At 36.2% G+C, this 15,382-nt stretch overlaps 1 protein-coding gene across 3 annotated transcripts in view; it reads left to right on the top strand.

Moving 5' to 3' along the window:
- The first annotated feature begins 268 nt into the window (after positions 1 to 268).
- GRB7 (growth factor receptor bound protein 7) overlaps positions 269 to 15,382 on the top strand; it is a 260,167-nt gene continuing 245,053 nt past the window's right edge. For 2 of the 3 annotated variants that reach the window (XM_053698130.1, XM_053698139.1), the window contains exon 1: positions 5,319 to 5,634. Coding sequence is in view for 1 of the 3 variants with exons in the window: in XM_053698126.1 (XP_053554101.1) it covers positions 849 to 1,022; positions 3,314 to 3,383 (244 nt within the window). In the remaining 2 variants the exon portion in view is untranslated. Of the gene's footprint in view, positions 1,023 to 3,313; positions 3,384 to 5,318; positions 5,635 to 15,382 lie in introns of those variants that run through there. The other variant, XM_053698126.1, reaches the window with a different exon arrangement.

A 15,382-nucleotide genomic window follows, 5' to 3' on the forward strand; every position in this document is an offset into this window, starting at 1 on the left:
GTGTTAATGATGGAAACAGGATTAAATGCAATATTCTGTGTGCATTAGTCATAGAAATAAGTTAATAACTAACTTCTCTGCAGGAAAAATTATAAAGGAAGCAAATCTGATATAAAATTGGCGAGGGGGCAGCACAAAACCTAAATATACCACTAGGGATACTGAAAAGCATACTGGGTCTTCATTTAGGTTGGTTAAAATAGTCAGTTGAAAAATAACCCTGCAGTATTCATTTTCACAGTATGTAGAAACGTCCTCCGGCTCATCCAAAGTGTCTGCAGAGACCAGGACAAAACTGATGGAAAAGTAGCTGTGTCTGAATATCAGATAAGCTGGCCACGTATACAGAACTTTATACTCTAAACACGCACAGTGAGTTTAATACAAAGTAACGCTGATATCAATTAAAACTATTCTGCAAAGAGTTTGCAAACTAAACACTATGCTAATTTACTTTCATCCAATTAATTTCAATCAACCTAAAGGACAGCTTAGTCTCTACATGGGGAGTACAGTTTTTGGACTGCTCTGGACTCTGTCTGTTATCACTATGTGTGTGATTTGTGTCAACAACTGAACCTTCTCGTCACTGCAAAGTCCCAGCCATGCGCAGGCAGAACAGAGAGAGTGGGAGGGAGATAGAAAGCTGTCAGTTTTTGGTGGAGAGCTCCTGGAAGCACCTTGCTGATAATCAGATTCAATACCTGGAATCTCTAGGACTAATGTTATTCTTTGTACTGTTTTAACAAGATGCTCAAGTTATGGAAGGAGTAGATAAATAGATCTAATAACATTGTGGTTTTCCTATTGCTAGCACTTGCAGTGTAGGTTAGGGGTCAGAGCACCCCATGATTTTGGGGGAGGACAGGAGGACTTCGTGTCCCACAGGACGGCAGAGGAACAGAAGGCTACACTGGAAATATGTATTTGAAGGAATATTCTGCTGCTGCCTGAAGAAGAGAAATGCCAAACAGATGGGTCAAAATGAGAAGAGAGTACGAGAACTCCTTATTGAGAACAAGGTAATAATTGTAATATATGATAAACTGCAACTCTTTTTAATATTAACGTATTGAAAAAAAGTTAAAGCACCCTCCAAGAAATCCTAATTGTCATGAAAAGTGTTAGTAGATATTTGAGAGCAGAAAATGTTGACTTTAATGGCAAATACAAATGAATAGACCCAGCTAGCCTGCTTATTATACTGCATACTTAAACAGCTCAAGCTTAATTAATCCATAGCATTATGCAAATACCAGACATTCTTAAATTCCTTTACTGTATGTTGCCATTACCACTTTTACTGATATCCTGTTCTTCTTAACTACCTTACATGTTTTAAAATACCCCAAAGTTTTCTATTGACTTCAGATAATGGCTTGGCAACAACTGGTCAGTCACAGGCATATAGTTTGTTGTCTGTGCTGCAAATTTGGGACCATACAGAAGTATTCGGTAGATCAAATCAAACTGTGTTTAGCTGTTTGTCAAAGCACAGAGTAGCATTTTAATGTGAAGTCAATATCACCTTTGAAAACAGTAGTTTATATGGTCTGTCTCTAGAAGGTTGTGAAACCTTTTGGTGAACCATTTTATCTGTTTAGCAAGATTATAGAATACATAAAATGACCGGACCTTAAAGGGACATGAAACCCAACATTTTTCATTTGTGATTCAGATAGAGAATACAAATTTAAACAACTTTCCAATTTACTTCTTTTATTTCATTTGCTTCCTTCTTATGTTATCCTTCGCTGAAAGGTTTATCTAGTTAAGCTCAGGAGCAGCAAAGAACCTAGGTTCTAGCTGCTGATTGGTGGCTGCATAGCTATACCAATTGTCATTGGCTCACTCATGTGTTCAATTAGAAACCAGTAGTGCATTGCTGCTCCTTCAACAAATGATACCAAAGGAACAAAAATTATTAGATAATAGAAGTAAATTAGAAAGTTGTTTAAAATTGTATTCTCTATCTGAATCATGTAATATTTTGTTGGGGTTTCATGTACCTTTAAGGATCTCTTCTTTATAATATTACAATGCAAGTTGAATACAATAGTACACTAAAATGTATTACAACCTACTAATGACAGCATTATGTGTGGGAACAATATAAACATAATCTATTTTAATGAATATTGTTGTCAGAAAAGTGACCATCTACTATCCCTTAGGCTTTATCTACTGGGAATTATCTTGATTTAAATTTCTTTACCACTTCTGTCAGATGGTTACTCCGTGCCACTACTACTCTGTATGGAATTAAGTGCTTCATATTCTACTGTCATATTTCAAATCATGTCCTCTTTCAGTTGTGCTATTATTCTGAAAAATATTTGCCTTCTGAACTTTATTAAATCTCTTGTATTATTGTATCTAAATGTTATATCATTCCCATCTCACATCTTGAGATCTAATTAGCAGTAACATATCATACATACTTTTCCAGAAGTCAGGTAAATATGCACTAATGCCACATTCAGAGTGCAAGTATACTTGGCATTTAATACCACATTTATACAGCAGAGATATACCTAGAAATCTCACATAGAGAGGGCAGATATACTATAAACATTCTGTTACATACAGGAGACATGTATACAGGCACATACAGATCACATGTATATCTGATTATGTTATATACATAGGTGTGTGTATGTACAGTATATATATATATATATATATATATATATATATATATATATATATATATATATATATATATATATAGTTCATAATCCAGCATATAGTATATAATACAACATTTCTATAGCCAAACATTACAAGGATCTAGATTACAGTGGGCAGGTATACCCACCCACAATATGGTTGGTTTCTATCAAACATATAAAAGATTTTTTCCTCTATCAATCGCTTCACCCTTCTTTTTCTCTATCAGTCTTTCTAAAGTCTGCCTTCCTTCCATTTCTGCTAGCACTCGCTTGTCTGTGTCAGTCTCTGTTGATATGTATCTCTCCTGTGACCTGCCATATAAGTCACTCATTCTAGGTTCTGCTGCTCCAACTCTAGGCTTGGTTGGTGTACTGCCTTCTGTAGAGTGAGTACTGGGGAGTAGTATTCCCTTATGCACCTACTTTCCTGGACCATTTGTACTGGTGCAGTATATAACAAAAATGCACAGCAATCACTATTTCTGTACCTTGGATAATGACTCATTTATATGTGTACGATCATGAAGTCTTTGCTTCAGCTTAAAAACATTAATGTGTATAAAATGTTAATAGATAAATACAAAAATGATAAATAAGTTTGTCAAACAGTCAAATCAAGAGTTTTTTTTTGTTTGTTTCAGGAGAATGGTAGGGGAAGAATAAATTGTGAACCAATGGACTGTCTTGGTAATGAAGATAGTGCAGAAGAAGGTGAGTTGTATTATTAGTGGGGAACTTTAAGAAACCCTGGGATAAGCATAAGGCTATCCTACAAACTAGACAACTTTATACTTTTAGGGAATATCGGGCATATTTGTTGGGCCTATGTCTCTTATCTGCTGTCAAAATCTATGTTTCCATTACTGTACAGCTCTCTAATACTTATCATCCTATGGAGGGGCATTGTACACTAGATTTTTCTTTGTATGAATGTTTTGTAGATTTATATGGCCCATCTGGTAGTGAATGTATATTTTTGCTTATTTTTCAAGAGCGTTGTGCTGATTTTCAGACTCCAAACCAAGCCCCACAGTGTCAGATGTATACACGCGTTTACAGACTCCTGCTGGCTCCTGTTTATGTTATCTGTCTTTTCGTATGCAGGGAAGGGGAGGATGGGGACAGTGTCTGCTATTATTGTTTCCCCAGCCCCTTTCACTGGGTGTCCCAGCCAAACCTTATTAACTGTGCTAAACTGGGAGATTCTAAGTAAGTTTTTAAAATGTTTTATACTTTGCATATTCTTCTTTATAGTAGTGTCTATAGCATGCAGTTATATTGGTGTATACTGTCCCTTTAACTTACTGCAGTAAGACTGTGTGTTACTGTTGTAGAATAACAGACAGAGCTTTTATCCCATTGTCATATTCTGTGTCAGTAAAGTTGTATTCTTTTTCATCAATCTCTTCTTGCTATAGCACAACATAACTGCTACCATAATCTGCAGTCTTTTCAGTGCTCAAAACCCTGCTATTGGATGTTTTATAGCTGTAGTATAACTGTGCTAATCTGTTGAAAGGAGCAATACAAGGCAATAGCTGTCACTATATGTGATGTCGAAATCTTGCTGTAGACATTTGAATAGGACACCACTGCATACCATATTCCAACGCTTATTCCCTGTCACTATGTCATTTGGCTTGGCGGAGTCAGCATTTCATAAGTCCTTTTTGTCTGTGTCACTTTGTAGATTACAGTAACCATAGGCTCCTTGTCTCTGTTAATTATGATCCACGGGTTGTTCCAGTTTGTTATTTTCAACCTTTGCTAGACTGGATAATCAATTTGTCATCTTGCGCTGGGATATTATTAGAGTAACGTGTGTCAGTGAAATGAGTCACGTTCCTTTATGCCCATGATTAATTATTTCATGAGCTCCTCCCATGCTTTGCCTAAGTACAGACAAATACAATACTATTGACATTTGTTTTGATATGCCAGAGCATTGTGTAATGATTAGTAGGATTTACCTCAACAAGCTTTAGTAATTGGGATATTTAAGTGCAGCCTGAGATTTTTAGTTAGTGTTAGGAGTTGTGATATTACAGGGCATATATATATATATATATATATATATATATATATATATATATATATATATATATATATATATATATATATATATATATATAATAACTGGCACTATTTGTCAACACCTGTTGGGCAGCGTTACCATCTGAATCACCCACAGGGAGGGACAGATGTACATCCTGTCATTGCAGAAACAGAGAGGTATAGCAGTAAAGTCATGTTATATCAACTCAAGCTGAGGTGACAGATTTTTAATGATGAGGAGATTTGTGTCTCTGTTGTCACACATATGCTGTTGTCCTAAGGGCTGATTGGATCATATGTCACAGCATTGCACCTCATACATATCAGACACTTAGATATGTCACTTGTGTTATGAAGTTTGTTATAGGTGTGTCTCTGGGGTAGGGACAATATTTGGCACATGCAGATTCTTCACAGAGCCTGTGCTCTCCCATTCTAACTATACAAACAATCCTGCTGCTAATTCTTTTTCTGGAGCTGCAAAGAGAAAGAGGCGGAGAGACTCAGCATGGGCATTGGAGCTAGTCCAAGAGTTCAGAGAGCTCCAGAGGAGGGCGTGTATATACTGTACTTACAGACAGGCGTGTATAATGTATGTGTGTTTACTATTATTGCAGTGCGCATGACCTAGTTATGATGCATTTGTCTGTAGACACATATGTAGGTGTATAGATTTAGCCTTTTACCACATATATAGCTATGTATGTTTATTGGTACCGGTGCCTTAACAAAGCTTTTCCGATTCACATTTCTAAAGGGAGGGAGAAATGTTCCCAGATGATGTCACCTGAGGGGGCGTGTCAATGCTAATCAGGACAGGTAGATATAGAGAGGAGGATAAACAGGAATTGCTAGTTTTGTGCTTTGTGGAGTGCCCCCTGGATCACTGTACTGGTCATCAGCACAGGTAGGAGCTTTTTTTTGTCACTCAGTGTGTCTGCTTTTAGCACAGTGTCAATAACAGATGTGTTCTTTGGTGTTCCTGCATCTTCTGCTTGTGTAGGTGTGTGCCTGTGTATCCTTCTATTAATAGCTGATCTTTCATAACAAGTGAAATCTGTGCATAAATGTGCGGATATATAAAGTAAACACACTGTACAGGACCTCGATAGACACATCTGTATGTGGCATATAATGAGCTAGCTCATTATATAAATTTGCAGGCTGAGCAGTAAGATCCAGATTCAGTATGGACAGTAGAGATCCAGTGGATATTCCTAATGTGTAAAGCATAAGTCCTGTAAGAGGCTGAGACTGTTTCTGTATGATGTTGTTTTTTTAAATACATGTCTAATTCATTAATGAGCAGGACTCTAACAACTTATTCATGTTGTGGTTTATGAAGCATAAAGTCAGACTGTAATGAGCATACGCAGTTTGTAACTGCATGTCCAATCTGTCATGCTTATTCTTTGTGTATCGTGTTTTTGAATCTATTTTCTAATGCTAAGGTACAATTTGTAACCAGTGTCCAGTATGGGAAGTGTAATCTGTAATAAATAGCACCTATCTTGACTGAATATGTACAGTAAATAGTATACAAGGCCATTTGATAATGTGCTAGTGTATAATGTATGAATTAAAACTATAATGCATAGATCCATTCTATGTACAGATATAGGTTATCCCTATGTGGGTCTTTGGTTTATTGAATGTTTTATTGAGTCAGCTGTTTATGCCGTTTAGAGAGACAGATCTGTAGCTCAGACAGGCAGCTCTGAGATCTTGTGCTGTTTATGTGACTTGGAAGGTTTAGCCAGCATATAAACGGCTTGTCATGGGAATTCAAACGACATAAGTGGTTGGATAAAGCTGTAGACTTTGTATCTCATCCTCTTCATAATTGTCTATCATCTGAATTTATCTTTTTGGGAAACAAAAGACACATGGAATACCACAAACGCTAATTAAAGGGAGATTCTAGTTTAAAAATAAAATGCCTTTTTTGTTAGATCATATTCCCTTCTTTAACTATGTGCTTAACTCCTTAAAAAGGCTTACATAAATAAGGTTGTATTCTTGTAGCAGCCATATTCAGCTTCAGGTAACAATACATCAAGTGAGTGGAGCATACTCATATATGCCTACTTCTTATTTGCTTAAAAGCGTATTCTCATCTGGAGGGACACTTGAACACAACTTTTGCAAGAGATAAACATGTAGTAGAAAGCAATTGGTTTATAAATAAAATGCTGTAATGAAACAGCATTTTATCTTTACACTAGAATGTGCCTTTAATGAGGTTTTTACTCCTTTATTGAAAAAAGACTAAGTAAGATCTATTGATGCAACATATAGATTTCATTTTACTTGTGCCAGTTTGATACCTTTGTATAAAATACTCATTTTAGTTATAGTATCCCATTTGTCATAAAAGAGGTATTCTTTGGAGATATCTTTTACTAAACTTAAAGGGACAAAAATGGGCCAGCCCCTATGCTTACATTCCTGCTTTTTCAAATAAAGATAGCAAGAGAATATAGAAAAAAATATAATAGGAGTTAATTAGAAAGTTGCCTAAAATTGAAGAGAATCATGAAAGAAAAAAAAAGGGGGTTTTGTGTCCCTTTAAAGCTCTCTACAAGTGCTTATATAGACCATCTTTAGGGGAGGCCCTTAATGCAATTTATAATCTGTCCCTATCTATCTATAAATGTATCATCTTTCTATCTATATATCTGTAGATCTATCTAGGCACATGGTAAACCATCCATATACTTGCAGATCCTGACAAATGCTTTACACCCTTATTCATTGAACGTTACTCCTGGCCTCTAACACATCTATATACCATTCCCTCCTTTTAAAATGTTTGGCTAGTTTCTCATGCTTCCTCCATAGATTATAGTTATACATCTGCTTTATATGGACTAGTAGGTAACTGCAGAGGATGAGTATGAAAGTTGGGCTTTTCCTTATTCGATATTAAATGGACTAGTAACTTTTGTTGCATGTTGTTTTTTGTCCTGTGTTTATGTGAATGAGTAAAGAATTGATGCAAAATATTGAAGCCTATTTGTAATAAAATTAAATGTGAAACTTCAGAGTAAATTGTCACTGTTTATTTGAAAAGACCAGTGTGTGTCAGCTGTTTGATGTGTGCATCTATGTATGTACTACAAGTGGAATAATGATAGTTTACAGTCATGAAAAAATAAATAATATATATATATATATATATATATATATACACACTGTCAACCCGGCTAAAATTTAAGGCATTAACCTAAAAGTAGCTAATATGATATTTTTTCAATGCTTTGCGCACTAGTTATTATTAAATAAGTGTATGTTTAAGTGTGTAATTAGTTTGTGCTTTGGATAGCAGAAAATATTATAATGTTACAAAGTGTTACACTGCCCCGACCCAGTTACTACATAATGCTACCTGGCTGGCGAAATTGCCTGTGGGGAACACTGCTAGTAATGTAGTATACCAATTTTGACAGTTATAGTTTGTGAAAGCGTTCATTTTTTTTATATCACTGCTTGGTTTCTACATCTAAATCTGAGTTTATATTAAACATGCAGATCTTTAACTTGTTATCTTCTCTGGTTTGTCTGCTTTTTCTGATTTCTTTGCATGAATTGCTTTGTATTGCAAAGCCACTTAGGGGCAAAAGATCGTCTATAAAACTAAGGTAGCAATATAGAAGGTTACATGTTTTTAATGTGTGTGGGCAGGGGGTGGGGTTGCATGCAAGTGCGCAGAACTGCTCGTGTGCAATAGTAAATGCGGGCAGGGACTTGCTGCTCGCCAGAGGAGAAGTCTGGATGATAAATGGATGTTTTTATGTACTCAGACTTCTCCTTATGGGCTAAGGCCTGAACCTTATAGATTGGACTAGAATGTTGCACCTTGATCAGCGTATTACATTGTTTAAATGTAACTTATTATTTAAATTGTTATTGGTCTGCCTTTGGATTCCTTGCTTCTTGTCTTCTGCCTTTCTGCCACAGTTTGCTACTTTTAGATTCTACCAACTCTCTTCTGGCTACAAGATTGTCAGCTGATCTCTTTCATTTCAGAGTCTGTATCTTTAGGGAGTTCCAATAATTCAGATGGGTAATCATTATCCCTAAAAGACAGCACTTTTAATACTTTTAACCCATATATTGTACCTAGATTTTAAAGCGTGTGTACATGCCTGGGTGCCTTCTTGTGCACGTGTGTACTTGCGTGTCAGTGTGTCTGTGTGTGCAAATAGCAGAGTGTATTATTAAGAAGATTTTTCTTTGCTCCAAGAGGGTGCACAAAACATATATATATATATGTATGTATGGAGATAAGTATAGACTAAGATTTATTTGCTAGTATGTTGGGGAAGATGCTTCTTTTCAAATTTAAGGGGGATTGGTACAAACAGTAAGCATGACCTTAAAGGGATACTAAACCCAAAATTGTTATTTAAAGGGACACTGAACTCAAAAAATGTTTGATTTCAGATAGAGCATGCAATTTTAAGCAACTTTCTAATTTACTCCTATTATCACATTTTCTTCATTCTCTTGGTATATTTATTTGAAAAGCAAGAATGTAAGTTTAGATGCCGGCCCATTTTTGGTGAACAACCTGGATTGTCCTTGCTGATTGGACAGCACCATTAAACAAGTGCTGCTCAGGGTACTGAACCAAAATTTGGCTGACTCCTTAGATTAGATGCCTTCTTTTTCAAATAAAGATAGCAAGAGAATGAAGACAAATTGAATAGGAGTAAATTAGAAAGTTGCTTAAAATTGCATGCTCTATCTTAACACTTTGAGTGCTAATGACGGCTCTGAGCCGTCACAGAGTTTCTCACTCTGGTGCTAATGATGGCTCAGAGTCGTCATGAGCACTCTCCCACCTTGAGGGAGATCTGGGGGCTCCTTACTGCTCCTACCCCGGCGATCGTGCTTGTAGAGTGACAAGCATCGCCGGGGCTTCACGTGATGAGCGGTGACGTCACGCGCAATTACGTGATGAAGTCACCGCTCAACTTTATTTATACTTAACAATGTTAAGTATAGGAGGCATGCTGCTTAGAAGCCTGTATCTCAGGCATCTAAGCAGCTACAGACCCCCAAGACCCATTGTTAGAAAGGTAATCGCTTAACCTTTCCAACAGTGTAAGTCTTGGGGGTCTGTAAAAAAAAAAAAAAAGTTAAAATTTTTTTTTAAAAAATTTCAAAAATAAAAAATATAATATAAAATATTAGCACCCAGGTGGGAAATGGCTTAGCAGCCAAAGGGTTAATCACAAAAGAAAAAATTTGGGTTTAGTGTCCCTTTAATGATTCAGATAGAGCATGCAATTTTAAGCAACTTTCTAATTTACTCCTATTATCAAATTTTCTTCATTTTCTTGCTATCTTTATTTAAAAAGCTGGAATGTAAAGCTTAGGAGCCGGTCCATTTTAGGTTCAGCACCCTGAATAGCGCTTGCTTATTAGTGGCTACATTTAGCCACCAAGAAGCAATTGTAACCCAGGTTCTGAACCAAAAATGGTCTGGGTCCTAAGCTTTACATTCCTTCTTTTTAAATAAAGATAGCAAGAAAATGAAGAAAAATTGATAATAGGAGTAAATTAGAAAGTTGCTTAAAATTGCATGTTCTGTAAATTTGGGTTTAGTATTCCTTTAAACTCCCATCTTCCTTTTGTCGTCCTAATTTTTTTTTAGGAAATCTATTTTCTCTGTTGTTGAATAGATTATACATAAATTAATAAAATATACTTTAATCTCACAAATGTCACTGGATCGGTTGTGTTTGTTCATGAATAGTTGATAGCATAATTTTTCTAGAAACTCTCAGCAGGGTAGCTAAAGAATGATAAAGTTCAGTACACAAGGACTGGTGCTTGCAAACCTTCACTGTATGTTTGACAGTTCTTAATATATCAACCCACAGGCAAAAAGAAATCTCTTTTTAAGAACCAAAGAGCGTGTGAAAATATAAAAGGAGGTGTATGTAGAAAGGAGTGTTCGTAATAGAAAAAAAACCCAGCATCTTTGTACATTCATCATATTGTATTAAATCATATTTGCTTTAGTGTTTCAATAATGCATTGTATGTAGCTATATTTTTCATAAATTTTTTTTTTTTTTTTTTTAGGGGGTGTCTTGTAAAATAAATTCATGTACTAAAATTGTGCTTGTTTGATGATAATTATATACAGTGATCAATTTTTTACACTTGGGGGCCGATTTATCATCAGTCTGTCCGACATGATCCGCTCAGCGTATCATGTCCGACAGACATCGATGAATGCCGACAGCATATGCACAATCATTGCACAACCAGTTGTAATTGCAATTCCGCCCCTGCAGATTTGCGGACGATTGGCTGCTAGCAGGGGGTGTCAATCAGCCCGATCATATAAGATCGGGCGGATTGATGTCCGCAGCCTCGGAGCAGGCGGACCAGTTAAGGAGCAGCGGTCGTAAGACTGCTGCTTCATAACTGCTGTTTCTGGCGAGCCTGAATGCTCGCGCGGAAACGGGCATCAGGGGCCATTCGGCCCTTGATAAATCGGCCCCTTGCTCTATAATCTCTAATGTAAACACAAAATAAGTAAAAGTCATCCTCGTCAAAGCTCAGTTTTACTAACACTAAAAGTGACCTGTAAATATGAATAACTATATGTAAACGTTATTTAATATTTGTAAATACATTTATTATAAGTATTGTTAAATGTAAAAATGAATAAAGAAATCACATTTTTTATTGTATTTAGTGAAAGTTTTCCATTGTCTTATTAATTTGCTTCCTTCAGTAATAAAAAGTTTGGTGTGGACAGACCAAGCTCGTATAGACTTTCAGAGGCTTCTCCAAGTTATAATCAATGGAACCGCATCTATCACAGAACCTTTTATTTCTCTTCACATAGTTCCAACGTCAAGGCTACGGGCACCATGAGAAAACGCCACCAGAAGCTTACAATACAAACCAAACAGAAAAAAATACATTCTCTATAAAACAGTGCAATCTATGACCAAAAGAAACCTTACAAAATTAAAGGGCCATTACAATAAAAAAAATACATACTTTAATTAATTTAATTTTAAGACTTTCGACCCGGCATTACTGTGTGTTTAACTCCCATAAAGGGGTTAAACACACAGTAGAAGTACCGCTTGGGGACTGCAGACCTTCTATAGCCTTAAAATTACATTTTCTATTGAAGAAAGAGACAAGCTTGTCAGCTTTAAAATAGGGAGATACAACTGTGAGATACATCACAAGGTTAAGTCTTTATGAATTCCTCACGCTGGACCAAGGCCTAGGTAAAAAATGCCGTACACCTCCCCAGAGGGATATGGAATTTTTCTTCAATACATTGGAAAAGTTTCTTTTTGATTGCAAGATAAGCCAACGGAAAGCTTTACACGTTCATTCAGCTGTAGTGTATGAGTGGGTATTGCTTTTTCATTCTCTAGTTTCACGGTTTGTTTGTAAAGTGGCTTAACTTCTTTGCACTCCTGTGCACAATACAGTCAATCCCTCTGCAAATGTTTCAGCTGGGTGGCTAAAATGATACACTCTTTTGAAAGTCTGTCCCACAAAAACTTATGTTTTCTAGACTTTAGTTAACTAATTTCTCATGCAAGCTAAAATTGCAGTGTTTGAAACATGTTTTAAAGGGATATAAAAGTGCCAAAAGAAAATGCTCTTATATGTTAACACATTTTATTATTGCACTATTGCTTGCCTATTATGACTGTGTGTTTAAAGGGGCATAATACATATTGAAAGTGATGCAGTATAATCTGACAAGAAAATATCACGAGCACCTTTTTGTAAGAAGGGAAGATATTTATATCAAAATTTCTTCAGCTGACAAGAATAAGTACTCAGTGAACAGATATTCTTCAGCTACTGTGCAGCTGCAGTTTGAGAAAAAAAAAAATGATAGCCAATCGGCATCAACATTGCTAAGGTCATGCTTTGCTTTACTGTGATCTCATGAGATTTCACTGAAATCTTGCAAGATTTCATGGTAAAGTTCCTTAAAATGAGTAGGGAAATAACATCACTGTGCCAGCACTTGCCAGATGCACGGTCCCCTGCACGTCATGAGACTTACATCCTGATTGGCTGCGGATGTGGCTACTGAGATAAAATATGTTCCTTTCTATACAGAGATGTTCAGGTTATATTTTCTAGTCAGCTTTTTACAGATATGCTGCATTACTTTCAAATGCTTCCAAATTTGGGAATCATGTCCCTTTAACACCTGCAAATGGATTATATACATAGTATCAGCTCCTAAGCAGCAATGCTCTACTAAGAGCTAGCTAAGCCAATGACAAGAGAGGTATATGTGTAGTAAATAATCACCAGCTAGCTCCCAGTTGTGTAGAATATTTAAATATACTTTTTTGACAAAAGAAAAAAAGTAAATTTGAAAATAGAAATTAATTTAAAGGAACACTGAACCCACGTTTTTTCTTTCGTGATTCAGATAGAGCATGAAATTTTAAGCAACTTTCTAATTTACTCCTATTATCAAATTTTCTTTATTCTCTTGGTATCTTTATTTAAAATGCAAGCATGTAAGCTTAGATGCCGGCCTATTTTTGGTGAACAACCTGGGTTGTTCTTGCTGATTGGTGGATCAAGTCATCCACCAATAAAAAAGTGCTGTCCAGAGTCCAAAACCAAGAAAAAAGCTTAGATGCCTTCTTTTTTCAAATAAAGATAGCAAGAGAACGAAGAAAAATTGATAATAGGAGTAAATTAGAAAGTTGCATAAAATTGCATGCTCTATCTGAATCACGAAAGAAAAAATTTGGGTTCAGTGTCCCTTTAAGTGTCTTAAAATTGCATGTTCTATCGGAAAAAAAGTTTAAATATGACTTTCCTATCACTTTAAATTTTAATATACAATGCTATTTGTAGTAAAACAACTGATACACTTTTATTATTGATTTTGTCGCAATTTCCTGCAATTTAGTTCTGAAAATTGTGGGCTTTCTAATTCCTGTAAAAAAATTGAAAGACCTGACTCCATACCTAACACTGCTATATTCCACACAGTTATTTGTTATTGTTTTTCAATATTTAAACAACTAATATAATTAAAAAAAATGCATCTACATATTATTCTTGTCACTGCTTGAAAATGTGGGACGGCAGTGGCGGGGACAGGTCTAATAAACTACGGACCTTTTTTTAACCTATTCAAGGGCGATCTTGCTATCAAGTAAAGGTATACAGGTGGCCTTCGGTTTACGCCGGTTCAATTTGCGCCGGTTCAGAATAACAACCTTTTTTTCAGTCATGTGACTGCTATTGAAAAGCTTTGGAAAGCAAAGTGCACTAATTAAAATAGCCAGTAGGTGGAGCTGTCCACTTGTTTTACAGTAAATTTATGCAACTTAACAGCCTGAAATTGATCTGTGTACGCAGAGCAGACATCAGCTATCAAACAACAAGTTTTAGCAGCCACTTCCCTATTATCTTCCTGTCCAGCAGCTTGACGTGAGGGTGCCTAACTGCTTAATCACTGCAGATTGAAATGCGTAGAATAGGTGAAGACCCGATATTATCTAACATGCTAACAATGCAAAGAACTGATTGCAGAAAAATGCAAGTAAAAAAAACGTTTTTGTTCATTAAACTTAGTTTGATGATGATGCAGTCTGTTGTGTGATTATTTAAATAGGTGCTGTTAGCAAATGTTTTTGTTCATTAAACTTAGTTTGATGATGATACAATCTATATTATTAGGTTTATAATACTGTTTAGCATTTAAAGTCTTAATTTCAAAGCTTTAAAAATAATGTATTAGGTGTTACTTATGACAATTTTGAGAGGGGCCTGGAACCTAACCCCCTCACTTCCCATTGACTTACATTATAAACTGAGTTTCAATTTACAACGGTTTCGATTTACAACCATTCCTCCTGGAACCTAACCCCGGCGTAAACTGAGGGCTACATATATATATATATATATATATATATATACACACATACAGTATCTCACAAAAGTGAGTACACCCTCACATTTTTGTGAATATTTTATTATATCTTTTCATGTGACAACACTGAAGAAATTACACTTTGCTACAATGTAAAATAGTGAGTGTACAGCCTGTATAACAGTGTAAATTTGCTGTCCCCTCAAAATAACTCATCACGCAGCCATTAATGTCTAAACCGCTGGCAACCATTTGAGAATGCCCCACAGATGCTCAATAGGGTTTAGGTCTGGAGACATGCTTGGCCAGTCCATCGCCTTTACACTCAGCTTCTTTAGCAAGGCAGTGGTCGTCTTGGAGGTGTGTTTGGGGTCATTAACATGTTGGAATACTGCCCTGCAGCCCAGTCTCCAAAGAGAGGAGATCATGCTCTGTTTTGTATGTCACAGTACATGCCGGCAGCACTCATGCAGGCCCAGACCATGACACTCTCACCACCATGCTTGACTGTAGGCAAGACACACTTGTCTTTGTACTTCTCACCTGGTTGCCGCCACACACGCTTGGCACCATCTTAACCAAATAAGTTTTTCTTGGTCTCATCGGACCACAGGATATGGTTCCAGTAATCCATGTCCTTAGTCTGCTTGTCCTCAGCAAACTGTTTGCAGGCTTTCTTATGCATCATCTTTAGAAGAGGCTTCCTTCTGGAATGACATATATGCAGACCAATTTGATGCAGTGTGCGG

This window comes from Bombina bombina, chromosome 1 (genome assembly GCF_027579735.1).
Source record: "Bombina bombina isolate aBomBom1 chromosome 1, aBomBom1.pri, whole genome shotgun sequence".
NCBI lineage: Eukaryota > Metazoa > Chordata > Amphibia > Anura > Bombinatoridae > Bombina > Bombina bombina.